This window comes from Panthera uncia, chromosome B1, assembly GCF_023721935.1.
Source record: "Panthera uncia isolate 11264 chromosome B1, Puncia_PCG_1.0, whole genome shotgun sequence".
Taxonomy (NCBI): domain Eukaryota; kingdom Metazoa; phylum Chordata; class Mammalia; order Carnivora; family Felidae; genus Panthera; species Panthera uncia.
In genome coordinates this window covers 21,086,088-21,113,557 of record NC_064811.1, presented here as the reverse complement: position 1 = coordinate 21,113,557, position 27,470 = coordinate 21,086,088, and the positions used below count along the sequence as shown (strand labels likewise).

Sequence of the window (27,470 nt, the reverse complement as noted above, 5' to 3'; positions counted from 1 at the left end):
CTCCTACACTGTGCTCAGGGCAATGAAACCATCCATTTCTCTTCTTCAAAGTATTTGTTAAGAAAGTACCTACACTTTCCAACATATCTTCAATACTGGCAGAACAGACAACCCTGAAGGTAATCAAAAACTCAATCCAAACAGGTCACACACAGATTGGGCATGCACTGACAGCTAATCTTTTTGATCTGAGGCCGGAGCAAAAGCTTTACATCCTGTTCCTAATCTAAAACACTCATGTCCTCTAATTTCAGTTTGAGAATAGTACTGGAAAACTGCCAGATACCTACTCTCTTACTTGTCCAAGTACTGAATACTGCATACACTTTAAGTAAATGTTACCTTCTTAATGAGGCCTGCCATGACCACCCTATTTAAAATCACAGCTATCTATCATCTACCTGTCCTCAGCCCTCTTTTCTCAGCTTATTTTGTTTTTTGTTTAGTCTGCCTTTTCGCCCCAACAGAATATTCACTGAAGGGCTTGAAGATTTATGTGGGATTCTGTTTTGTCCCGGATACACTCTAAGCTCTATTTGAGTATCTGGCATAACCAGACCCTCAAATATTAGCTCAATATTAAATGCATGAATAAATTAGAAAAGTAAATGCTTTCTCATATAACCGAAAACAAAAAAAAAAACAAAAAGCAGAGGCACTAACTACAGAGAAAAAAAATTAAGTTTTCAACTCGCATTTTCAAATGCTAAATATTTTTCTAAATTAAAAAAAATAACATTTCAAACAAAAAAAAAATCACAAGAAATTAGGTATTTTAATTTTCTTAATTAAGATTTCCCATTGGGCACCTTGAGTGGCTCAGTCAGTTAATGTCTGATTCTTGGTTTTGGCTTAGGTCAAGATCTCACACTTGTGAGTTCAAGACCCACACTGGGCTCCATGGTAACAGTGTGGAGCCTGCTTAGGGTTCCCTCTCTCCCTCTCTCTCTGCTCCCCTCACCCCCATTTACTCTCTCTGTCTCTCTCTCAAAAATAAATGAAGAAACTTAAAGAAAAAAAGATTTTCTATTAAACTCATTAAGTTTTTGAATGATGACTGCTCGAAACCCATAACAGTATTACCATTTACTTCTTTAAAAAACAGACACTTACGAGAAATACAAATCAGGATGTAGCTATTCTGAACAGAAGGCACCAAACAGTCCAGGGGCCACAGAATTAACAACTCATTCCTTAAAGTCTACAACATGCCAGTCTCTAGATCAGAGCTGTGCAATACAAATTAATTTGATCTAAGTAAGTGGTGTTAACTTTTCCAGAAGTCACATTAAAAAAGTAAAAAGAAACACATGAAATTAGTTTTATATCTTACGTAATCCACTATGTCCGTAATATTATCATTCCCAACAGGTAATCGGTATTTTAAAGTTCAAATATTTTACATTATTTTTCTCATATTCAAAATCTGAAGTGCATTTTACACTTTTAACACAGGTCAATTTTAGGTGCTCGACAGCCCAATGCAGCTAGTAGCTACACACTGGGCAGTGGATTCCTAGATTCTGTATGGTACTGATGAAACATAAAGGCATACTTTATTTGCTTTTAAATATTAATATTAGAAGAAATGCAGAGCCAAGGATAGCATCTGCTGTTTCTAAACATCAAAGCACCTGTCATACTCACAGAATTCTTAAGTTCTTTTAACATAAATTTTAAATTTTAACAAAAGGTTTTTCGTTCTAACTTTCATTACAAAATGTTTGGAACTCCACTGAAACTGGAATGACTCAAGACGAGTCTCCCTGAGGTACAAGTTATATAGCCACACATGCTTACTTTGTTTCGCATGGCGATAATAACACTTCACACATTTGAGCATTTAATATCTGATGATGAGGTTAAAAAGATTAAAATAACTTGTAATTCGAGGAACTATTATGCAATCAGATACATTGAAATAGGCTGTCAAATACCTGCATAAGCTTACTTAATACCTCTCTGTCTATATATTATACACAACTTTAACAGATCTCCCTCTGATGGCACTTTTAATGACTTAAAAAAATGTGCATTTTTGCTATTCTTTTCAGACTTAAATGTTTCTGTAATTGTGATGTAGTAAGAAATATATTTGGCCTTTGTCCTTGGTTCCTGGCACAGGAATTTCCTGAGCGATAGGAGAGTATTTTGCCCCTTTTGATCACACCTGAGTTCATGCTAAAAGATGACTTAGAATGGGGCCTCTAGATCATCTCAGGACGGGGCAGGTCAGCACAAAGACCAGGTGATTAGAGGGCTGGAACTTTCAGTCCCACCCACCTGACCACTGAGGAAACTGAGCTCTGTAGAAACAGAGAACTCTTTTCCATGCCTTTCTCTTAGCTTCTGATGTCGTCAGCAATTCTTGTCATTCCCTGACTTGCAGCGCTGTAACTCCCACCTCTGCCTCCATTGTCACAGGGTCATCTTCTCCCCATTGCAAGTGTCTCCCCATTGCATGGTGCTTCTCCTCTCTTACACGGATACCAGTCATACTGGATTAGGGGCCCACACAAGTCCAGTATATCCTTAGCCTAACTAAGTACATCTGAAATGACTCTACTTACAAATAAGGTCACATTCTGAGGAGTCAGAAGTTAGGAATTCAAAATATGTCCTTTTTTGGGGAGTGCGGGGGACACATTTCCACCCATAATTTGGGCCTTTACAACAAACAGTCTGACAACCCTGACTTAGAATAATTAGAACTGAGGAGAAGTAGGTACAGAGAGGTGCCACTGAACAGTGAGGGATTTCAAAGAGGAGAGCTGAGATTTTGTTTCAGACAAAAGCAGAAGAACACTCAAAAGATGTCAGACAGAAAGCAATATATGCCGGTCAGGAAGGTGGCCTGGCTTAGAGATGGGGGGGGTCCAGTAGAGCCTAAAAAAGGATGTGCATCTGCAGGACAAATGTTTTACACGGCAGATCAAGAATTAATCTGAAGAGAATGTTACTATTAGATAACAATGTGATTAGAGAATGTCACTGTTACGTAACATTAGACGATAATGTAATTTAGTATCCTATGAACCAAAAGAGAAGCAACTCAACCATGACAAACATAACAAAGGAAGAGGCCTGAAAATGACCAGGGGATTTGGCTAGAATAAGACTACAGCCAAGTGAAGAAAACAACTTCCATGGAGAAACTAAGAGGGACACTGGAGGTACGCTGGGGGGGAAGATGAGAATGCTGAAGAAATGAAACATGATTTACACACACAGCAGGTACAGCAGACCATTACTCTGGTGACCCCCAATAAACCACAACTCCCGGCATTCATGCCCTTGTATAATCCTCTCCTACACAGACTATGAGCTTAGCCAAATAACTTGCTTTAAGCCAATTTGATATTAACAGGCACTGGCAAGCAGGGGCATGATAAGCACTTTCACATGGGAACTTGGCTGTCTCCGATCACTGCCCCCTGGAAGCCGGCTGCCATGCTGTAAGGAAGCCTGAGCTAGATTCTGAACGATGAGAGACCACATGGAGACAGACTGTGAAGGCTAAGAGGTCATCATTCCAGCCCCGGCAGAGTCCCCAACTGAACGCAACCACCAGTGACCTCAACCCATGCCTAAGGGAACAGCGAAAATACCCAGCTGAGCACAATCAACCCAGAGAATCAGGAAAAATGATAAACTGCTGTCACCTGAAGCCACTAAGTTTCGTGGTGGTTTGTAAAGCAGCAACAGATAACGGATACCGTCAAAACAGATTTATGCTTGAGAAATGCAAGAACGTGAGGATTCTTATTAAACTGGGAAGACTTCTATATGCTTGGGGAGAAAAGAACAAAGGAAAACCATATAAATTAAAATGCAAAGAGAAAAACTGAAGATGTTAAAGATGGAGCCGAGTCACCCGAGGAACAATGGGAAAATTTAAGAGAACACCAAGGAAAGTTTTCCACCTACTTCATCACTTTCATCTACTTCAATTCCACCATCTTTGTCATCATCCATTTGTTTATGGATTGTCTGAAGAGCTTCCAGGCTGAATCGATCATCTTCTGTGAAACACGGCGGACTCAGTGACAGGCAGGGATCTGCAACAGAACGAAGGGCAGTTATGGCTTGCCATGCCAAAACACAGACCACAGGCATACAAGTGACAAGAAGAAAAACATTAAATATCAGACTAAGTCAAACCAACAGATTTTAAAAAGTCCAGCAAAGTCATCGAAAGTATAATACAGGAACACAACAGACTACAAATAAGTAACTGAATTTAATGGCTACTAGGCAACTACAACCAGGAGTAACTCCAGTCCTGACTTCAGGTTGTCTAACTGCTTCCACATCTTTAACCATTTTCTTCTTATCCAACCTACTATATTTACTAATTATTTCCCCCCAAAAACAGAGCTCCTTTCTTAAAAAAAAAAAAAAAAAGAACCTAAAAAGCACAGAATACAAGGTGCTATTTTCGAATAATCCACTTCAATTAAAATGTGAATCCTAGAAAAATATCAGAGAATACAAGAAAAGGATATATATAGGATAGGCACACAATACTTAGAAACTTTTTTTTTCACTCTTCTATTTAAGAACCAAAGAGTTCATGGCTCAGGTCATGATCTCGCAGTTTGTGGGTTCCAGCCCCAGTCCGGGCTCTGTGCTGACAGCTCAGAGCCTGGAACCTGCTTCAGAGTCAGTGTCTCCCTTCTCTCAGCCCCTCCCCCACGCATGCTCTGTCTCTCAAAAATAAATAAGACGTTAAAATTTTTTTTTCAAATAAATAAACATTAAAAACAATTTTTTTAAGTAAAGTAGTTACTAGCATAATAGAAGGGTTAGCCACAGTTTGGTTTTCTCAACAACAGCTAAAAATCTAGTTTATCATTCTGGCCCTGTTACAAATTAACAGTCTGATTTTGGACAAATCACTTGTCCTTGTGTCTTAGTTACCACACCTCTAAAATAAAGTTGTCTCCGTGCTTACTAAATCTACCGTAGCTATAATGGCCTAAGAAATGATCTAATTCTGTACTTAGGAAAAAACACTGCACAAAGCCAGTACTGGAAATCAATTAATAAATGTTTTGGTAAAAGAATAATGCAAATCTATATTACCTACATGTTCCAGTTATAACTTATTTTGGTGAGTTAACATTTTTAATAGTTTTAATTCAAAAGCTAATTTTAATTTAGTCTTGGAAGAGAAAGAAACAGAAAAGGAAACTGTAAAAAGGGAAAATGCAATGATAAACGTTGTGACATATGTGTGTATACATATTTAAAACTCTGATCAAGATTTGCTAAAATCTAAGAACTTACAGGAACAATGGTCAGTTATGACCCCTAAGTCATGAAACAACCAGAGCCCTAATATGCCTACAAATTCAAACTCATTTGTACTTATTTTGACTGGCTATGAAGCAAAAGCTCCCAGATACCATAACATAGAGAATAAAGAAGATCTGAATACAATGTGTTATTGCATCCATAATAAACATACGAAGTTACTGCAAATAGCATACAAGGGTTGGCATCACTTACTGACTAAACAGGCTTTGTTGTCAACCCTGTCAAACTCTAAAAGGAGTGAATAATGAGGGCTCTGAAAACCATATAAAGCTTTAAAAGAAAATTAGGAGAAACATATGATCTGAAAAAATTTCATATAAAAATAAAATTGATTTTTTTTTTTTTTACTTATTTAATAAACCTTATCTTTCAAGGTCTGTTGCAGGATGTAACTTCTCCAGGAAGTCTTTCATAAATATCTATACTATCTTCCAGCAATTACTTCCTTCTCTGAACACCATTCCAACCATTCAACAAATATCTCTTAAGCATCTACCATATGTCGGGCATTGGAAATACCATAGTGAAAAGAGAGATAAAAATTCCTCACGAGGGGGGCCTGGGTGGTGGGGGACCTGCTTAAGATTCTCTCACTCCCCCTCCCTCTGCCCCTCCCCAGTGCACACTCACACTCTCTCGCTTTCTCTGTTAAAAAAAAAAAAAAAAAAAAAATTCCTCATGAAACTACAGCATAGTGGAGGAGATGAGCATAACAAGATAAAGAAGTAAAAGGTAGAGCATGCTAGCAGCTAGCAGTGGGTAAGTCCTGAGGAGAAAAATAAAGAGCAGATATGAAATGCCAAGGGACTTGAAATCTGATTATATTTTATTCTCATATCATTCAACCTAAGTCCTCGTTAATGTTGTACTTTATTAATCTCTAACTGCTTACACGAATCCTTTTGTCTATACAATTGAGCTTATGACCAAGGCAGGAAAACGTCTTCTGTTTCTCACATTCATAATACCCAGGGCTTAGTTTAGCAATTTTGTGTCTCTGATAAATTGTTACTTCATACGCTAACTAAATCACAAACTTCTAGGCTTTTATGCTGTGCAAACCAGTGACAGGCATGAGGAAACAGTCTAGTGATAAAGGAGGCATGCGGACCACAACAATATTTTAAGTTAGGGACCACTGAAAACACTACGTGTAGAGTGCTATGAGAGCCATGGAGGAAGAGCACCAGTGCAGACCGGGAGAGAAAAGTCAGATGTTTTCTAGAGGTAACCTTGGGGGTTTTATATGACCTATAACTGATGACCTTGGGAAGGAGACAAAAGCATGCGTGGAAAAAGAAACATCATACGTTCAGTGTCATGAGAAAAATGTTGAACGTTCAGAGAAATGCCACTGGTTAATATGTCTGGAGTACAGAGAATATATGGAAAGAAGAAAAGAGATCAGTAAGAAATTAGAAGGAAGGGGCCAGATCTCTAAGACTAAGGGTGGTTTTCCCCACACTAAGGAATTTGGATTTTCATCCTGAAAATTATGAGAAGCCCATACAGGATTTTCAAGGAGAAGCCGAACACAATCAGATACATTATAGAAAGATCGTTCTGGTGATAGTGGAAAACAGACTGGAGGCAAGACTGGGAGGCACAGCGGTCAGGAAGTGCGACTGTAATCCTAGCAGCACGCAGCACCTCAGGCCTCCAAAGAATGGAGGAGGTAAACGACGAAGACTGCTCTAGGATTTGGCGTTTTGCCAAGTTAGAACTGCAGAAGGAAAGGAAAGACAGGAGTTGAGGATAAGGCAAGGGTGATCCATTTCCCCACATAAAATTGTATTTCCTTTTGGTACGGTGACTTAAGGACTAGAAATCTGACTTAGAACAGTTGTGAATTCTGAGCCCCATTACCTGTTCTAAAGTCCTTTCCATTTCTTTCTCAACTGTATCCCTTCTAGGTCAATTCAGCACAAGTGATCATTTTAACCCAAATTGGCTGACCTAAATTTCTTTTTCAAACATACAAACTGTTACAAAAGATCTGTGCATATAATAAATCAGGGAGAATGGTTTCAAAGACAAATGCTGAAATGCCAAAATGGCTCTCCTTTGCCTCACTGACCTCACCTTAGCTACCCAAATGCACCAGCACATTCCCGTATTCCACAGCCAGAAATGTGTTTCTCAGATACCTAAACAGAATTCAGTTGTTCACTGAGACATGATATGGAGTGCCTGTAAGGTGCCAGCCTAGTGCTTGGTGCCGGACACCCGTGTGACAACTAGGACAGATTTCCTCTGCTCCGTGCCCCCACTTGTATTAAATGCAATATGGTGTCATAAACCTTTCTAGCACTATACAGTGAGCAGTCCTTTCTTTTCTCTGGATCAGGGACAGCAATTTCTGCCGAAGAAAAAGAAATCAGCCGAAAGAAAATAAAACTTAACCGAAGTCAGCAACCAACCAACACCACTGTTAAAATTTCAACTTGTTTTCCTCTATTCAAAGCCAAACAAATCCTCAGTATGATTTCTGCAGAAACAAAGTCTAATGAAGTAAAATGATTTCACCTAAGAAACATCTACTACATTCCAGAAACCAATACTGCTTTATATACATAATCTCTACAACCCTGTGGGGGACACATATTATCTCCATTTTCAGATGAGGAAATGGCACTCATGAGTATCTTGCTCAAGATCACATCCCTAGAAGTGGCAGAGCTAGGATTCAGATAAAGTCTTCAAGACTCCAATCCATGTTCCAGCATCAGTATAATGAATGTAAATGGGTCACAGTGTCACCAACATCAGAGAATAAAGTATTGCTATCACAAATATTACCAGGGCCCAAGGAGCTAAGAACACCAAGAAGCATAAATGTGTCCCACAGAAGGGACACTACTGCACGATGTTGATAATCTAGAATACATACCTATGCTTCCTACATTACCTTTCCTTTTAATAATGTCTTCAAGCCACACTCCCCTTGAACAAACCTTGATAGTAAGTTTATTATTACCACAGTGACTGATACGTTTGTTGAACGATTTACTTATACATAAGTATTACAAGGCAAATAAATGAATTTCTGAATACTATTTCTCTAGAAAATGTATAGATGTCAGACACTAGGTTAGAAGCCCGGTATACAAAACGTAGAGCAAGTGAATAAAGTTCAATATGGCAAGTACAATGGCAGACATGTAGTAAATACATAATGGTGGCAAAACTAAAGGAGTAGTTCCGTCTACATGAATAGCAAGAAAAAACTCAAGGAGAAGTGATATTTACATTTATTCTTAAAAGACGAGCAAATGTTCTCTAGGAAGACACGTATAGGCAAGAACATAATGTGCTAATAGCTATTATACTAACAACATAATGACAACAATAACTACTAATTACAGAATGTCTATCATATACAACTATATGTAAATTGCCTATTATACATTTCACTTTGCCTAGAAAGTAAGCACTACTGTTCTCATTTTTTTTTGAGAGAGAGAGAGAGAGAGAGAGAGAGAGAACAAACAAGCAGGGGAGGGGCAGAGCGAGACAGACAGACAGAATCTCAAGCAGGCTCCCTGCAGTCAGCACAGAGCCCCATGCAGGGCTCAATCCCACAAACCATGAGATACTGACCTGAGCAGAGATCAAGAATCAGAGGCTTAACTGCTTAACTGACTGAGAAACCCAGGCACCCCTATTGTTCCCATTTAATTGGAAAACTATGAGAAAAGACTGACAATATCAGTGAGGGACAGATTATGAAGGGATTATTCTAAAGTGAAAAGAAAATAATATTAATACATTACTCACTGAAAGCTCCCACTTAGTTCCTTGGCCTGCAGGGTTTTCTTCCAAATCCACGCAGGCTCAGGTAACTGCCTTCATTCCAACTCAACTGTTTCTCCTCAAAGGCCATCTAATTTCCCTCTCCAAAACAGCCTTGGCCTTTAGGCTCTCTGCTTGCCCTATTATTCTTCATAGCACTTTACTGCAGGGCACTACAGTATCTATTTATGTATTTGCTTACTGCCCAACTCCCCCACTGTAATGTCAACATGAGATTACAGGCTTTCGTTGTGATCACTGCTCTTTCCGGAGTGCCTAGAACAGTGCCTGCTCACAGCAAGTGCTCAAAAAATATCTGTGTACTGAATCACTAGCCTAATTGGTTTTTCAATATAAATGTTTGGAAGAGAACAACTTTTCTAGAAATTACACGGCAGATAACAATACTATGATGTAGAAAATGACGACAAAACTCCTTACCTCTTTATAACAATGTTAAATCTACCTAAGTTAGTAGAAATTTATTAACCTTACTCTTCCAGTTAAAACCATTCAATGGTTCCCTAGAACCTAAAGTATAAAGTTTATTTGTTCATTGTCAAATATTACTGTTTAAATATTTATTTAACAAAATACAGAACAAATTGTGCAAAAAAAATTGAGGGGAACTTTAAAATATTAAAGATGGTCTTCTCTAAGGCTTTTATACTCTTGGCAGTTAAGATAAAACTACATGGGGTAAAAGACTAAGCCAGTTTTACTTTCTATATATTATTACTAATATATATATATATATAAAATATGTAGATTATTACTATATATTACTACACCTAATAAATACTGATGTCTGACTTTTACATGCAAGCAATCACATTTTTAGTGGCATTAGGAAAGAAAAATTAGATCTTATTTATTTAACGTTCATTCATTTTTGAGAGAGAGACAGAGTGCAAGCAGGGGAGGGGCAGAGAGAGGGAGACACAGAATCTGAAACAGGCTCCAGGCTCTGAGCTATCAGCACAGAGCCCAACGTGGGGCTTGAACTCACGAACCGTGAGATCATGACCTGAGCTGATGTTGGATGCTTAACCGACTGAGCCACCCAGGAGGCTCAGAGAAAGTGGATTTTAATACGTGGGGTCAAAAAAAAGAAAAAAAAAAAAAAAAAAAAAAAAACTCAAACAGAAAATAAGATGGGCTCTGGAACTCACAAGGAGTAGTCTGGCTAACAGACTGGTTCTCAACCGAGAGTGCCACTCAGTGCCCTGCCCTCCCTCCTCCCGCTCACCTCTCTCCACTCTGCTGCTACAGTCATCCAGTGGAGGGGTGGAGGCTAAGGATGTTAAACAACGAGAATGCACAGGCCAGTCCCACACACCACAGAACAGCAGAGTCCCCAGCTATGCCAACAGTCTCGCCAGAGAGGAAGAAAACACTGGCAACAGCAGGATATGAATCTGGAACAATAACCTGGAGCTATCAGTCAGTGAAGGACAATGAATCTCTCTGAAAGAGGAATCTAAAGAAGTCACTGATGATTTTTAAGTAGGACTGTGACACAAGAACTGTAACAGAGAAATTACAATTTATATTTTGTGTAACACTTTCAAGTTCAAAATATGCTTTCCCATACAGTCAGTTTTATTTCAATCTAGAGAAGAAACTATCGCTTTAGTTTACGTGCTTTTACCAACTCGTGTCTGTTCTAATAGCCCAGGCAGGAAGTAACAAAATACAAGCCACAATCATGGCAGTGAAGACAGAAAGAAAAGGTTATACTGAAGTGACAACTGAATGTACTCAAGAAAGAAGACAAATATGATTGACATTTCAGGCCTAAAAGTCTAGGTTAAAAAAAAAAAGGCTGAGCCAGACCAAACAACATAGAGTTACAAAATGTGTTAAATGGGTTTCCATTCACCCTTCAATATTTAAGAGGAATAAATATTCACTCCACATTCTATATTCCACCATCCCATTCAACTGACATATACAGGGAATACAGTTCAGAAACCTAAGAAAACAAGAGCTTAAGAAATAACTGAAGCTGGGACACCTGGGTGGCTCAGTCGGTTAAGCGGCTGACTTCAGTCATGATCTTGCTGTTCCCAAGGTCACACCCCGTGTCCGGCTCTGTGCTGACAGATCAGAGCCTAGAGCCTGTTTCAGATTCTGTGTCTCCCTCTCTCTCTCTGCCCCTCTCCCACTCATGCTCTGTCTCACTCTCTCAAAAATAAACAAACATTTTAAAAATCAAAAATAATAATAATAATAATAATAATAATAACTGAAGCTGGGACACCTGGGTGACTCAGTCGGTTGAGTATGCAACTCTTGATTTCAGCTCAGGTCATGATCTCAGGGTTCATGAGTTCAAGCTCCAAGTCAGGTCAGAGCCTGCTTCTTTTCCTCTCTTCCTCTCTCTGCCTCTTTTCCTCTCTCCCTCTCTCTGCCCCTTCCCCGCTTGTGGATGCTTGCACGCACGAGCTCTCTCGCTCTCTCTCTCTCCTCTCAAAAAAATAAATAAATAAAACAAGAAAAAATTTTTAAAAAAGAAAGAACTAAAACTGAGAAAGTAAATCCAGTCTTTAGAGCTAGTTTCCCGCCCATAATACCCTTAACGTCAGCAAATTTCACACAGAAAAACCAAGAAGGGGAGCCGGCCGGCTCTTAATCACTAACCAATGACTGTAGCCCTTTAACAATGTGCAACATCATATACCACCAAGACTTGGCTTACCATACAGGCAACTATTTACGAGTCTCATGATTAGGCTTTTCTTAATTAACGCCACTGAGAGAAATTCTTTAAATAAATACTGACTGTATTTAGCACCTCCATTAATAGTTCAAGCATTTACCAAATCAAATATTACAATCCAAATATTTTGAGAATAAATGTTCTCTAAAGTCTTCAGAGATAATTCTTTGGTGTCATTTTTCAATAAACCAAAGATATGATTCAAACTCAAAAGTAAGTAATGTCTTCTCTGATATCCTGTTTAGGGCACAGTCGTCTTATGCCCCTTATATGCCCAGTGTCTAACATACTGTATGCTTACCTAGCATACAGTAAGATTAATGGATGTTTCTCAAAAAATCTAATAAAATAATAATAAAGGCCACTGTATACTTTTTTAGGGAGAAATGAGTTTCAACCCATTATCTATTATATTTTCTGGCAGATAGTAGATATTTAAAATATGTTCATATTTATTAAGAACATATTACATGCCAGAACAAATGAGAAAGAAAAAGTTGCAACTGGTATACACAGTGCTATACCAAGATGCTCTAAAACTGCAGGTGGAAGGCTCTAGAATCTCTAATATTTACTCAGACAATTAAAGTTCATCAGTTAAAGGAAACAAACCCTACCAATAGAGGGCTGAGAAACCACTGCAGAGGTACCTAATTATGCCCTACGTGTCACACTGAACAGAAAATAAAGGGCCTTTCTTTACTTTAAATCCCTCCTGACTGACGACTGCCTCTTGGAGTTCTGAATCTCTTTAATCACTGACTTTGTATAGAAAGTACCTATTAATTAGTCCCTACTCTTATAAAAAGAAAGAAGTTTCCCCTGGTTTTTAGCTAAAAATTTCCCTTAAAAAAACTGTCCAGTTCAACTAAACCTTCCAAATGTTTTAAGTAGACCATCTGATAAAAACTCAGTTACTGAGATCCCTTCCTGCTTTCCAGGAACATTTTACAATTTACCATCTTCTGATTATTTGACTTCCACTTATTCCCCCACCCATAAAATGCATCTTGTCCTTGCCACCTCAAACAGTTCCTGCTAATCTTCTCAAAACAGCCTCTCTAAAGATAGGAGACAGAAGATAATGCCTCTGCCTTGAAACTATCTTAATATGAAACTCATTTACCACCACATCCCTCATCCAAAAAAAATCTACATTTATATTCATGGTAACCAATACATTCCTTCAATGTATTTAAATAAATGAGAAAGAGTATTTACGCAGCTGTATTTATCTCTGTATTCACTGACAGTTGTATATTTCCATTGTGTTTTATATTTAAGTTCCTAGAAAGCAGTAATATATGTTTATAACATTGCTGCATCTGTCATATGTGGGAAAATAATGTTGACTAAGTGCAAAAAAAAAATAAAAGTACACAGGTACACTGATCTATTTACCCCTGGTTTCCCAGGATACTATAAACACTAACATTTCAATTAGCAACGTTACGTGTACAGAATAGGGCAAAAACTATGCTCATATTTATTTGGAGTTGTTTTGGAGGGAAGAATGTGGTAACTCAAAGTGACAACCAGAACACTGTGAATGCACTTAATGACACTGAATCATGTACTTAAAATGGTTTAAATGGTAAATTTTACATTATGTATGTTTTACCACAATAAAGAAGAAAACAAGCTGCAACCAAACACAAGCTATAGAGAACACAGGTCATTAATGCCATCCTACCTGTATCAACACTCGGGAAATAAGAAGAGCACTGTTGTTACTGCCTGGTACTGACCTGAGAGCACAACACCATCTCACTTCTCCCACAGTGCAAGACCTTAACAACAATCTCGAAAAATAAAATTAGCATCCCAATTTTACAGAAAGGAAGGTTGAGGAGTCTGTAAAAGGAAAAGAAGAACTTTTAATTCATTCTCATCCTGCCACTTACTGTATAACCTCAGGAAAGTTATTTAACTTCTCTGCCTTAACTTCCTCATCTGTAGAATGGGAATAAGAGACAGCAACTTGGCAAAGCTGATGTTAGAATTAAATGAGACGTCTGCAGATAAAGCACCTAACACAGAGGGTGGCACATATTTGGAACTCAGTAGATACCTACTACTATGATCCAGAAAGATGAAGGAATTAGCTAATAAATGGCACAGGAGGAACTCAACACTAAGTCTCCTGCAACCTAAGTCTAGTCTTCCTATGATATTACTATTACCTTAACAGATACCAAAAACAGCATTTTTCTAAATTAGGCTTAACTCTAAATATCTTTTGGTTGATTCCAAAACCAAATATACCCTAAAACACAAGGAGAGAAAATAAAGAGGGAATAGAGCATTTGGGGGGTAACTTACACGCCAGGTGCTTTACCTGGTTATCTAATTCAACTTCTCTCAACAGCCCTGCTATACTGGGATGAACCTCGCTTCTTCTTTTCATGATGAATAAACCAAATTCTCATTTGCATGATGAATAAACCAAATTCTCATTTGCAAAGCAATATGCCCAAGATCAAAGAATTGGTTAACTATTTTGTTGAAATTCAAAAGAACTTTACTTTTCCTCATCTCCCACAATCCGTTAAAAAAAAAAAATGACTTCCTATTTTTAAAAATACCCAAAAAGAATATTCTGAAAGCAAATTACAAAACAGGAATTCTAAAAGCAGATTCATTAAGAGCATTACTTACTACAAGTATATAATCTCCAAAGATTATTATATTGAAAATGGAAAACACTCATTTAAGTATAAGTTTTTGCTATGTACTTATAGGATTAATTTGTTCAAACAATTATTTTAGAAAGCTCTTACTGTTTCTAAGTGAAAACAAATGCACATTTCCAACTGGGAAGCAGAATCCAATGCCCTACCAATTTAGTTTCAGCAACAAAAATGGGTAAATCCCCATTCATGTACTGTTCCACAGTAATGGAAGAAAGATTTACAAAGTTATACTTCATTCAATGAAAGAGTGAGAGGCATATGTGCACTTCTCATGGTAGTCGTAGGAGAGAAATGAGGCCACAGCCAGAGGCTTGATGTTCGGGATGTTTGTAAATCAAACATTTCTAAGTTGGGAACTGCCTATATACATACGGCATAGAAAGAAACAACCAGGAACCATTTATCTTATGGAGAAACAGACACTGGTTTTGTTTTGTTTGGGAAGGAGAAGTTTCATAAAACCATCCACACATTAAAGGTTTGCAAATTCAGATTCCAACACACAGGGCTCCTAAGTAATAATGTATAGTTACACAACTATACATTATAAATCCTTATTGGTAATTAAAACATCACAGCAGAAAATATTAGAAAGGTGTCTCTGAATTAAAATATATATATATCTTCCCAGAATTTTTTAAGCCTCTTTTTTCCCTGAGGTTTTCTTAATTTTTGCTACTAAATATTGAGCATATACCAGATTCTGCTGTAATTTCTTTTAGCACATTAGTTCTAATTTTTACATTAATAATGAAACATAGGGGCGCCTGGGTGGCTCAGTTGGTTGAGCAACTGACTTCGGCTCAGGTCATGATCTCACAGTTTGTGAGTTCGAGCCCCACGTCAGGCTCTGCGCTGACAGCTCAGAGCCTGGAGCCTGCTTCAGATTCTGGGTCTCCCCCTCTCTCTGCCCCTCCCCTGCTCATGCTCTGTGTCTCTCTGTCTCTCAATAATAAACGTTAAAAAAAATTTTTTTTAAATAATGAAACATAATTATTACTATCTATATTTTTACAGTAAGCAAACGGAGATTGAGACAGGTCACCAAAAGACAGTCTGCATTTTAAATTTATATTCATCTGGTTCAGCTGATTCACTGTTTTTCTGCATCACATATCCATTTAGAGTTGGGGGTAATATTCATGAGAACCCTTGGTTCTATATGGATGAACTACGGCGATTAAGCGTATCAGTGCAAAGAATCCCTAAAACAGTTGAGTACATGATAACATTTTAAGTATGAACTAGCAAAGAAAGCAAAACTGGTATCTAAAAAGCCCTGGAGAGATATATCGACATCTGTATCATCTAATCTACACCTGTATCTAACTCAGGAATAATTCAGTCAAAAAGGCCAACATCAAGGGATGTCAATTTTATCAGAAAAAAATGTTTTTATTTGTGTTTGTCAAGGTCTGTTTCCTTTGTTCCTTCATGTCAGATGTCCATACTCCATACCTTTCATTTCACTCACTGCTTATGTATACCCTAAGAATTTCACTGATCATTTTCTAATGCTAAGATATTCATGGACAAAACAGCCTCTTAAAGACATCCAAAGCTAAAAAAAAAAAAAAAAAAAGACATCCAAAAGCAGCAGTGAGAAACTAGAGATATAAGCATTTGTTAGGAGCCTATAAAGGGCCTCCTGCAAAAAGCAGAATCAGGCAAAAGCATCTGTTTATTAGTTTATGAGAGAACCGACGCCTAATTCTAAAGATCATCAATTAATTTCAGTCTCCAATAGAGTCTTTTCTATCTATCCTTTTCACATGATTTTTTGTACCATATAATTCCAGCATCTGTTTTTGCTTTGAAATATGTTAAGTAGAAGGGAGTGAGTTCAGAGTTACAGAGACGTTACTGAAGATCCCTCATATGTGGGCAACACTGTTCATAACCAGTATGGCACACATAAACAGTTCCCAGGGAACCTCTTTTCTCTGTGTTTACTTTGGCTCTTCAGTAGTAATGATGTGCTGTCACCAACAAATCAACTTTTAGGTGTTCTCTCTAAACACAGATTTTATTGAAGATAATACTGAAAGTAATTAAATTATTTAATCAATATATCAAAATATATGCACACAAATATTGACCTTCCTATTCAGAGAATTGTCCCTTAGTAAAGTATATACACTTTCTCCAACAACTCTGCCACTGTCCAAAACTCAGGCCGCACATGACTCAACTAAAAGAATTACCCCCAAAAATGTTTTCTGCATATTCTTAAAAATAGTATAATTTCTGAGGTACCTGGGTGGCTCAGTTGGTTAAGCATCAGACTTCGGCTCAGGCCATGATCTTGTGGTCTGTGGGTTTGCGACCCGTGTCGGGCTCTGTGCTGACAGTTCAGAGCCTGGAGCCTGCTTCAGATTCTGTGTCTCTTTCTCTCCCTTTGCCCCTCCCTAGCTCGTTCACACATTCTCTCTCTCTCTCTCTCTCAAAAATAATAAGTAAATGTTTAAAAAATAGTATAATTTCTTCCACTTAGGGTAGATTTACATTTTGGAAACTGCTCAGGCTATCAACTTGAAAAATATCATTTCTGCTCCAAACAAGATATCTGGTGCCAGTAAAGATTTTCTCATGCAGTCCACAAACTGTAAAATAAATTTCAATTCATTAACCCTGAAACTTACTTTTATATTTTTTAGAATATTAATACCTTAAGTTATTTTAAATAAGTGACCTAAAAATTAACAGCATGATAATGTAAGTTCCCAGAAGAAGAGTATTAAAGATGTAAAACTGGCCTAAATAAATATAGTCATCGTAGCCAGATACTTAGCAATTCAATACAAAGATAATATAAATTTTCATCTAAGACATAGTAATTCCTTTTATTTCATAAATTTTCCAAACTTTCATTTCTCAATTTGAACTAAAACCAATATAAACAGTTGATTTAATTATGTGTCTTGTTCATATTCCCATCACCTAGAACACCACGTGGAACATAGCAAGCACTCAAAGGCTTACTGAATGAATCAATATGGAAACTGAATGAGTGGTCATGGATTAAGCTGATTTACATTTATATTTGCCTAGCTTAATTACACTAGAAAATTTTCTTTTTATACACAACAGTCAAATCAACAAAATACAGCCAAACCATTGAATGTGATAAAGTACCAAGCACTTCAGCTGACAACAATTCAGATCTTGAAACCGCTCAGGACCAAAAACTCTAAGGTCATTCCTTGATTACAACCCTCACACACATAACATCCAACCACAGAAAATCTGTTGGTTCTACCTTTAAAACATTATCCAGACTCTGCCCCATTCAAAGTCACCATCATCTCTTGCAGAGACTACTGTCCTTCACCCTTTAATGTCTTTTCTCTCCTTCTTTCATAGCTAAATCTATGATCACTTACTATAATCACTCTCCTGAAAACACACTCAAGTTCATGAGTCATCTCTCCTTTCATGACACTTGGTTAACAAAGCCATAGCCCTGGTAAAAACCTAGTTCTCCACTTACTCTGTATCTACACCCGTACATCTAAACATGGCTGATCATGATGCCTTAAATCTATAACCACAGACCTCCACTGCACCCTTAACTCAGTTCACACTTCTATCCTATTTCACACCTTCTTGGTCCTCACCCGTGATGTCTCTACTCCCTATTCTCATTCACAAAAGAAAATACTTCACCAAAAGAAAAAAAAATTACATGAAGCATTCAGAAGAGAACTTCCATGAACTCGCATCATGCAATGAACTACCTCCCAATGTCTACAACTCAAACTGAGTCTCCAGCCTGTAGTCACCGATGAATTATCCAAGTTTCTATATAATGCCAATCCCTACATTCATGAACAAAATTTCGTCCCATTTGGCCCTTCAAGAGCACTACACTACTTCAGAAATTCACACACTTAACATTTTGCTTTCAATGAATCACTGCCATCAGAATATGAACAAACATTGGTTTTCTTCCTCCTTTAAAAAAAAATAAAAGGGGGGGGGGGACATTCTCAACTTCACTGCATTACTACCCCATTTCTTTGCTTCCCTTTGTAGAAAATCTCCTTGAAAACATTACTAACTTACTATCTCCAATTTCTCTCCTCCCTTTCTGTCTTAAGATACACTCCAATCAGGCTTCAGCTCTCACGATTCCACCAAAACTACCCTGGTCAAAATCACAAGTAATTTCTACCTTACTAAATCCAATGGTTAATTCACATGTCCCTGTTACTTGGCCTATCCGTAATCATCTGCACATTCTCTCCTTTATTCAGTTTCCAGGACAACCTAATATTCTTGTTCTCTTCCTCACTTGCTGCTGGTCCTCAGTTTCCTCTTCCATGGGGTATGAGGAAACTGTGGAAGATGGTGGTCATGCTCATACCTTGACTGTGGTGATGGTTTTATGCATGTATACATATGTTAACAATTACCAAATTGTACACTTTAAATAGGAACCATTTATTATATGCCAATTATACCTTTAAAAAATGTTTAAAAAATAAAACTGTCAGCCTTTACATACCATTCATAGTCTCCATGACAGCTCAGAGATCATGAAAATAAGATAATTATTTGTCTTTTTTTAATGTTTATTTACTTAGAGAGAGAGGGAGAGAGAGAGAAAGAGCACACACACGCACGTGCACACAAGCGGGGGAGGGGCAGAGAGAGGGAGACACAGAATCAGAAGCAGGCTCCAAGCCTTGAGCTGTTAGCACAAAGCCCCAATGCGGGTCACGAACTCACAGACTACGAGATCATGACCTGAGCCAAAGTCAGACACTTAGACACTTAACCGACTGAGCCACCCAGGCGCCCCAATAATTAGTTGTTTTTAAACCCTAGAACGAAATATCCTGGCCACTGAGAACAATTAGCTCCTTTCTCATCCTACTATTCTCTTTCAATAACTTGAATCTATCATTTTTGATCAATTATTTTCCTAACAAAAGAGAGAATCCAATGGGCAGTGAAGAGTTTGAATTTGTATAGTCATCTATTATCATTACAGGATCAGAAACAACTTGCTGCCTTGTTTTCTCTCCAAACAAAACATTCCAAAATGCCTTTCATTATTCTTAGCACTCTCTACAAGCCTCAGTGAAATTTGGCCTTCAAAATTATGAACATAGTTGACAGAGATCTGTGCCAATTTCTTATTTACTATCAGTTAGATGTCCTATCTTCTATCTTTTCAAATTTTATATCCCTCCCTCAATTAACATCTACCTATATCTTTTTAATAAATACTAAAAGTAATTAAGTAAATAAATAAAATGGTACTTGAAGCATATGAAGAAATAAATTCAGTATTTTATTAAATTTTAATAAATACTAATTAAAGGTAAGTAAAAATGTAAGGTAAAGTAAAAATGAAAGGTAAAAAAAGGTAAGTAAAAAAATAAGTAAAATGGTACTTGAAGTATATTAAGAAATAAATCCACTAAAATATTTTACAAAAATCAAACACCTATGTTTTGGGGGGAGGGGCATATGTGTGTAAAAGTATTAAGCTAGCAAGACTTCATGGAAATTAAATGTTCAAGGAGCCACTATAGTTATATCACAACTGCAAGCATTTAGCAGAACTTATTAGAGCTAAGAGATTCATGGAGACATGGGTGGGATAGTGTCAGATTTGTGTTGTGTACAGAATATGCTTGCATGTAGCTGCAAAATGTAGATTTAATGACAGCAGACTGGAGGCAGGGAAGCAAGTAATTTTATCTCAAGCAATGAGGTCTAAACTAAGGCTATACTAATGAGGTGATATGGAAAGCGGCAGACTGCAAAAATATTACAAAGTAAATTTTACTAATACCTAGAACTCTTCACTCTTTCCACCATGGTATATAGCTCCCATTAAGTAGAGATGTCATCAACACAAAAAGGTCTTATTCATTATCAAACATGAAGGTAACTACAATTTTCTTTTGTATTTTGTAATTTTAGAGAAGATACATCTATACACACAAAGTCAATTTCTGAATGATTAAATACTAAAAACTAAACTCATAGCATTACAAGCTCTTTTATTTATCTGGCCCCATTAACAACAGGAAGACTGTTCTTACAGATAATCCAAGAAAACTCCACCTACCACAGGACAGATTAGACACTGCAACGGCTCTCTTCCACCTCAGGATATAGGAAGAAAAACATGAGGCAGGGTGGCATCAAATAGGTAGAAATTGGCCAATGAGGACATGTTGTCAAAAAGACTGACAATCGTTGCATTCTTTCTGCCTACAGAACTCGATCAGACATTTCTAAGAAATGATTTTGAATGATCTAGAATGCAATGAAAGAAGTCATTCATAAAATGGTGATCATTTTAAGTAATACCAGCTTTGCTTCCTGAAATGATGTCACTGGGTAGGTCCTATACTGAAAAATCTTACCTATATTACCATAATCCAGGCATAAATTTAGATCCCATCTAAAGAAACCATTTTGTCACTAAAAGATGTGATCTCTATCCTAAATGCAGCTGCACTTGTAAGGAGAGCAAAGTTCTTTAAGATCACCACTGGGTCAGTCTTCTAAATACAGACTTTTTGCTCTGTTTTTTGACAGGGAAAAGAAATGAGTGAGAGCCACATCTGTAAATATGAAGCTAATCACATCACCCCTCCTGCTGAAATCCTTCAGGACCTCAAGGTCCTCCACAGGATAAAGCCCAGTCTTCACAGCATGAAATCAAGGCATAATCTGATCCCTGAAGAATCCACTTCACCAGGATTCATCCTCTCTGTAAAGCCTTCCGGATCTTCCTAACAGATAATCCCAATTCTCCACTCTTAACAGCATTTTATGCATAACTATTTTAATAGCAAGTAACTCTACCTATCAACCAGGGTTATCCCTAAATAATCACACGACCACCAACTCTCTAGTCAGACCTGAGCTCACATCTCAGTTCCACTATTTATTAACTACGTAATCTTTAGCAAACCTCTCAACACTTTTGGTTCTTGGCTTCCAGGGCTGCAAAACTAGCATAAAACATCACCCTCATGAATTCCTATGATGAGCAATGAAAAAATATAAATAATAATTCACAGTTCTAGAAAACCTATACAACTGTAGTGAAGCTAACATCCGCTAAACCTAAAAAGAAACTAACATATAAAGGAACTAAACCTCCTGTGTGTCAGGTTTAAGTTCTACCTTTGTGATGAGGATATATGTAATGAGTTTTACTTAAAGAAAATGTCTTGTTTTTCAGGGGAAAAAAGTCACAAGCCCATAACAACTGAACATTAAATTTGACCTTCAAAGACAGATACCATATGTTTTCACTCTTATGTGGATCCTGAGAAACTTAACAGAAACCATGGGGGAGGGGAAGGAAAAAAAAAAAAAGGAGGTTAGAGTGGGAGAGAGCCAAAGCATAAGAGACTCTTAAAAACTGAGAACTGAGGGTTGATGGGGGGTGGGAGGGAGGGGAGGGTGGGTGATGGGTATTGAGGAGGGCACCTTTTGGGATGAGCACTGGGTGTTGTATGGAAACCAATTTGACAATAAACTTCATATATTGAAAAAATAAAAAATAACAATAAATAAATAAATAAAAATTTGACCTTCAACTTTAAGACAACAAAATTATAATTTGATATAAATGCATAATGAATCTCACAGAAATTACTATTTGAACTAAAAGAACACAGCCTCAGTTCCCAGAAACTTTTTATTCATAGTAACTATTGACAAATCTAGAATCTGATGGTATTAGCTCAAAAAAAAAAAAAAAAAAAAAAAGTGATCAAAATGACTTAAGTAAAATTTTTAAGAACTCATTTAAAATAGGAGACACATACTTTCTATAATGATGTCTGGGATTTTAAAAGTGCCTCAGCAAACCTGGGCTCCTCCCTTTAATACGTCCCTAGTGTCGCCCCATTTCACCAAAACAGACTCTCTGGGATAGGAAGGGTAAGAAGGGAAGGAAAGGAAGAGGAAATTCTTAAATGAGAGCAGACAGCAGAAATGGAGGTAAGGGGCACCAAGTGAATGCTGCACCTTATGGAGGAAAAGGGGAAGGGGGAGCAGGGCTGGAGGGAAGGAGGGCCCTGCAGCCGGCATCTCTAACAGGCTGCCACGGGGAGAAGGAGGGAGGAAAGAAGTCCCCTCCTGCAAATACTATGTAACATATTGAATCTTCAAAGCTCAAATAATAAGAAACCTTCTCATTATTAGTATCAACTTAAGGATTTAAAGGAAATAATTTTTTTGAGCCTGTATTTGGAGAGACTAAGGAATCAAGTAGACAAGTTAAATTTTAAGGAGGCACCCTTTGCAAAACACAATTAGTTTGAAAGTTTTCATGTTAAATATAAGGCACGGTCTTACTAAAATTACACTGAAGCAATGGTTTTTAAAGTAAAATTTCAACGGAATTTCAAGTACAGAGTTATGTGGCAACCACACAGGGCCTCACTTCTTACTGTATTAGATGAATTTTAATCCCTGAAAAGTATAACAAGGCTCTCTTTGTCTAAATTCTGGGGGGGAAATAACAATCACTACTTTGACAGCACTTTTAATTACGGGTAACTTAAGAAACTAAAGTCTTAAAATTCCTTTTTCTCCCTAATGTCACATGCATTTTTCTACCCAACCTCTTAGGAATAATACACTCAATTATGTACCTAGAGAAGTCAAAGTTTCTCTCAAGTACCTAGTATTTAATTTGCAGGAAGGCAAAAGAGAAAAAGCTCAGCGATTTGAAAAACAGGAAGCCTGGGCTGTGCATTCAGCTCTCCACATAAACTTGCAGCTTCTACTTCCAATAAAATGGAGAGACTTAAACAAATCTCAAAGGTTCCTCCAACTCTCTTTCTTTGAACACTTCACCTATATTCACTATCTTTAAAACCTTTCACTTATACAGTTTACGGTTTATAAGGCACTTCTCAGTATATCCTCTGAAAACTACATGAAGTGGCTATTCTTTTTATCAATGAGGGATGTGAGGCCCAGAAAGTAATAGACAAACTCAAGACTGTAACTGGCAGAGCCAGCAGAACTTAGATATCTGGCTGAAAGTTCTCTAAAGAGTCCTTAAAGATTCGTTATTCAGAAATCTTACAAACTTCAGAAGCTTAAAACACAAATCTAAACTGTATTAAAGAAATATAGTAGATAACCTACTTTTTAAAATGTAGTAATATTCAAAATAAGTATAATTTACAAATAGCAAGTATACAGGCTATACCTCAAAAACTGGAGACATAACCACTTAAAACAGTCAGTAAAAAATATTAATAAACAACTGAATTTTTCACTTGTAACTACTAGCTTCTTACCACAGGAAGATTCTACTTTCCCCTCGTATTCTTCAAAGAACTAAAAATTAAACCACCTGGGAATCTTCTCCACAAAGAAAGTTGCAAGCCCCAATGGCTTTATGAATAGGTTCTAGAAACAATTAAGAAAAATGAATTCCATCCTTAAAACAGACTCTTACAGAGAACAGAAAGAAGAAACTTCTCCTAAACTTGTTTTATGAGAAGAGCTTAACGTTAGTACCAAAACCAAGAAAACAGTACTGGAAAATGAAAATTATAAAGCCAGCCTCACTTGTGAACATAAATGTAAAAATCAGAAAATATTAGCAAATTAAATTCCATAACCTACAAAAAGGATAATAATACATCCATTCCAGGAATGGAAACCCATTTAACATTAGAAAATCAATAATGTAATTCGCATTAACAGATTAAAAGTAGAAAACTCAAATGATCATGGGAAGAGATGCAGAAAAGCATTCCATAAAATTGGACATTAATGCATGATAAATGTGTAGGGATATATGGAAATATCCTTAATCTGATAAACAACCTATAACAAACTACAATCTTAATAGAGAGATATTGAAGCATTGCCTCTAAGGTAAAGAACAAGAGAAGGGTTGCATTATCCCACTTCTATTAAAACAGTACTGGAGTGCTATACTACTACAGTAAGGAAAGAAAAAGAAATGAAAGTTATAAAGACTTGAAAAGCAGAATAAAAAAACTGCCATCTGCAGATGATAAAATCTGAAAATAAATTTAAATAAACGAATTTAGCAAGGTTGCTGGATCAAAAAACTCAATGTACAAAAATCAATTATATGTCTAAACACCTACAAACAAAAAGTGAAATTTTAAAGAATATGTCATTGAAAAGCACCAAATACCTTTTAAAAAAATCCACAAATTCAAACTGATACCCAAAGAAAATGATGAAGAAAAAAAAACAAACATTTCACTGGTGTCTTCCATAGACTGCTTGGGCACCAAGTCACTACTCTAAGAACTGATAAATAAAGTGGGGGGGGGGGGAGGGGTGGTGATGCTGAACTGAGCATTTTTCCTGCTTTTCCTGTATGAATACATTTCATGAAAACCAAAAAGTTAATAAATTTTCTTGAAAATCCAGCAAAGAAATAAAGAAAAGTCCAGCAAATAAATGCAAAAACAACTAAATTAGGAAATCACTATTCTACAACCCCAAATAAAGTATTGGATCTAGGCAACAAACATCAATGGAAGCCATAACCATTAGGCAAAAGATGAATGGAAAATTGTTAAATGTAAGGACAGGACTGACAATACCTGAACCAACTGATCTCACTTTGAAGCATGAAAAGTACAACAATCAAACATTATGGTCCTTACACAATGCAACAGGGAATACACAGTATCCCTGTGAAGATTCGTTTCTAAAAATCAGAATCCTAATCTAACTAAACTACTAAATCTTCCTATGAGTTTAGGGGATTAGAACAAGTTAAATGATAAAAAGAGAAAGGAATCAGTCAAATCCAAATTACTCTAGCAGATGACCCAATTCCTCCAACAAATCAACTGCCTGAGGAACAAAAAGGGAGTACTATCAAAAAAGAGTATGTAACTAACGATCTTGTTTGAATTCTAATTCCAACATACCATTTTTAAAAATACATCTTTGAAACAAAAAAAATGTAAATATGCATTAAGTATTGGATATTAGATATCTATTATCCATTGCTAATATATGTACTAGTTACTAATATACATTAAGTACATACTAACACTATTGGTTATTAGTATTAAATAGTAAAGAATTATTGCTTTTTTAATCTTTTTTTAAATTTATTTATTTTGGGGAGAGCACAGCGGGGGAAGGGCAGACCAAAGTGGGCTCTGAGCTCACAGCTGTCAACACACAGCCCAATGTGGGGCTTGAACTAATGAACCTTGAGATCATGACCTAAGGCAAAGTCAGACCCTCAACCAACTGAACCACCCAGGTGTCTCAAATTAAGTATGGTGATATCCTGGTGGTTATATTTTTGAAAAATCTTTGCAAGAGAAATGCATAGTGAAGTATTTACAAGTGAAAGATCATGAAATCTAGGCGTGTGATTTGCTATGAAATTCTCAAAAGAAACAAAAGGGCTAAATGGGGAAACAGCTGAAGCTCCAGAACTGGGGTTCATTTTACTACTACCTCAACTTTTATATTTATTTGCAAACATCCACATAAAAACCAATCAAAGTTCTGGGGCACCTGGGTGGCTCAGCTGGTTAAGCTTTCAACTTCCGTTAAGTTTTTGACTTCAGCTCAGTTCATGATCTCGTGGTTAGTGAGTTCAAGCTCCAGGTTGAGCTCTGTGCTGACAGCTTGGAGCCTGGAGCTGTTTCTGATTCTGTGACTCCCTCTCTGCCCCTACCCTGCTCACGCTGTGTCTCCTTCTCTCAAACATAAATAGACGTTAAAAAAATGTTTTTTAATCAAAACTCAATTAGAAAATGGGTAAAGACATTAGAAGATAGATGACAGATAAATACATAAAAAGATGCTCAATATTGCCAGTCGTTAGAATAATGCCAATTAAAATCACAGTGAGATACCACCGTGTGGTATCTATCAGCACCGTGTGCTCTATCAGAATGAGCAAAATAAAAAATTCCAATACAGCCAAACACTGGCAAGGATGCAGAGAAACTATATCTCTCATACTTTGCTGGAAAGACTGTAAAGTGGTACAACCACTCTGGAAATCAGGTGGCAGTTTCTCAAAAAATTAAACATAACGCGGGGCGCTTGGGTAGCTCAGTCAGTTAAATGTCTGACTTCTGCTCAGGTCATGATCTCACAACTGGTGAGTCTGACCCTACGTCGGGCTCTGTGCTGACAGCTCGGAGCCTGGAGCCTGTTTCAGATTCTGTTGTGTGTGTGTGTCTCTCTCTCTCTCTCTCTCTCTCTCTCTGCCCCTCCCCCACTGGAACTCACGCCCTCTCTCTCTCCCTCTCTCTCAAAAATAAAAACGAATATTAAAAAAAATTTTTTTAATAAAAATAAGACAACTGAATTTTTTTTTAAAGAGGAGATCAAAACACAAAGTACCTAGAAATAAATATAACTATATGCAAGATCTCTAGGGCAAAAAAATTATAAAACCTTATGTGAGCCACTAAAATAGACTTAAACGAATTGAGATATTACCAGATTATTAGATGTGAAGATTCAGTGTTATAAAGATGTCAACTGTCTCCAAATCAATTTGAAAGACTCTGCAATTCCAATCAAATTCCTAATGGGTTTTTTCACCTAAAGCTGGACCAGTTGATTGAGAAATCTGTCCGAATATGCAAAGGGAAAAGAATAGCCAGTTTTGAAGAAGAATACAGTAAGAAAACCCACCAAACCAAATATTAAGACTTGTAAGACATCTATAACTTAAAAACTTTGTGACTATTGTCAAAGCAACAGACAAACCAGTGAAAGAAATAAAGTACTCAGAAATAGATCCGAACATATAGAGACATATGACATAATTAGCAATGCAAATTGGTGGGGAAAATTCTATCTTGTTAAATAAAATAAATGGTTCTGGAATTGGCTGAGTATCTACATATGAGAAAAAGAAAGGAAATCGAACCCAATTCTCACAAAACAGCCAAAAATCAGTTCCTACTGAATTAAAA

The 27,470-nt window shown here is 37.0% G+C and overlaps 1 protein-coding gene across 2 annotated transcripts in view; it reads right to left on the bottom strand.

Annotated features, from left to right (window-relative positions):
* Positions 1-27,470, bottom strand: part of STIM2 (stromal interaction molecule 2) — a 152,124-nt gene that overhangs the window by 86,181 nt on the left and 38,473 nt on the right. For both annotated transcript variants that reach the window (XM_049630409.1, XM_049630410.1), the window contains exon 2: positions 3,928-4,058. In XM_049630409.1, coding sequence (XP_049486366.1) covers positions 3,928-4,058 — 131 coding nt within the window. The remainder of the gene's footprint in view (positions 1-3,927; positions 4,059-27,470) is intronic.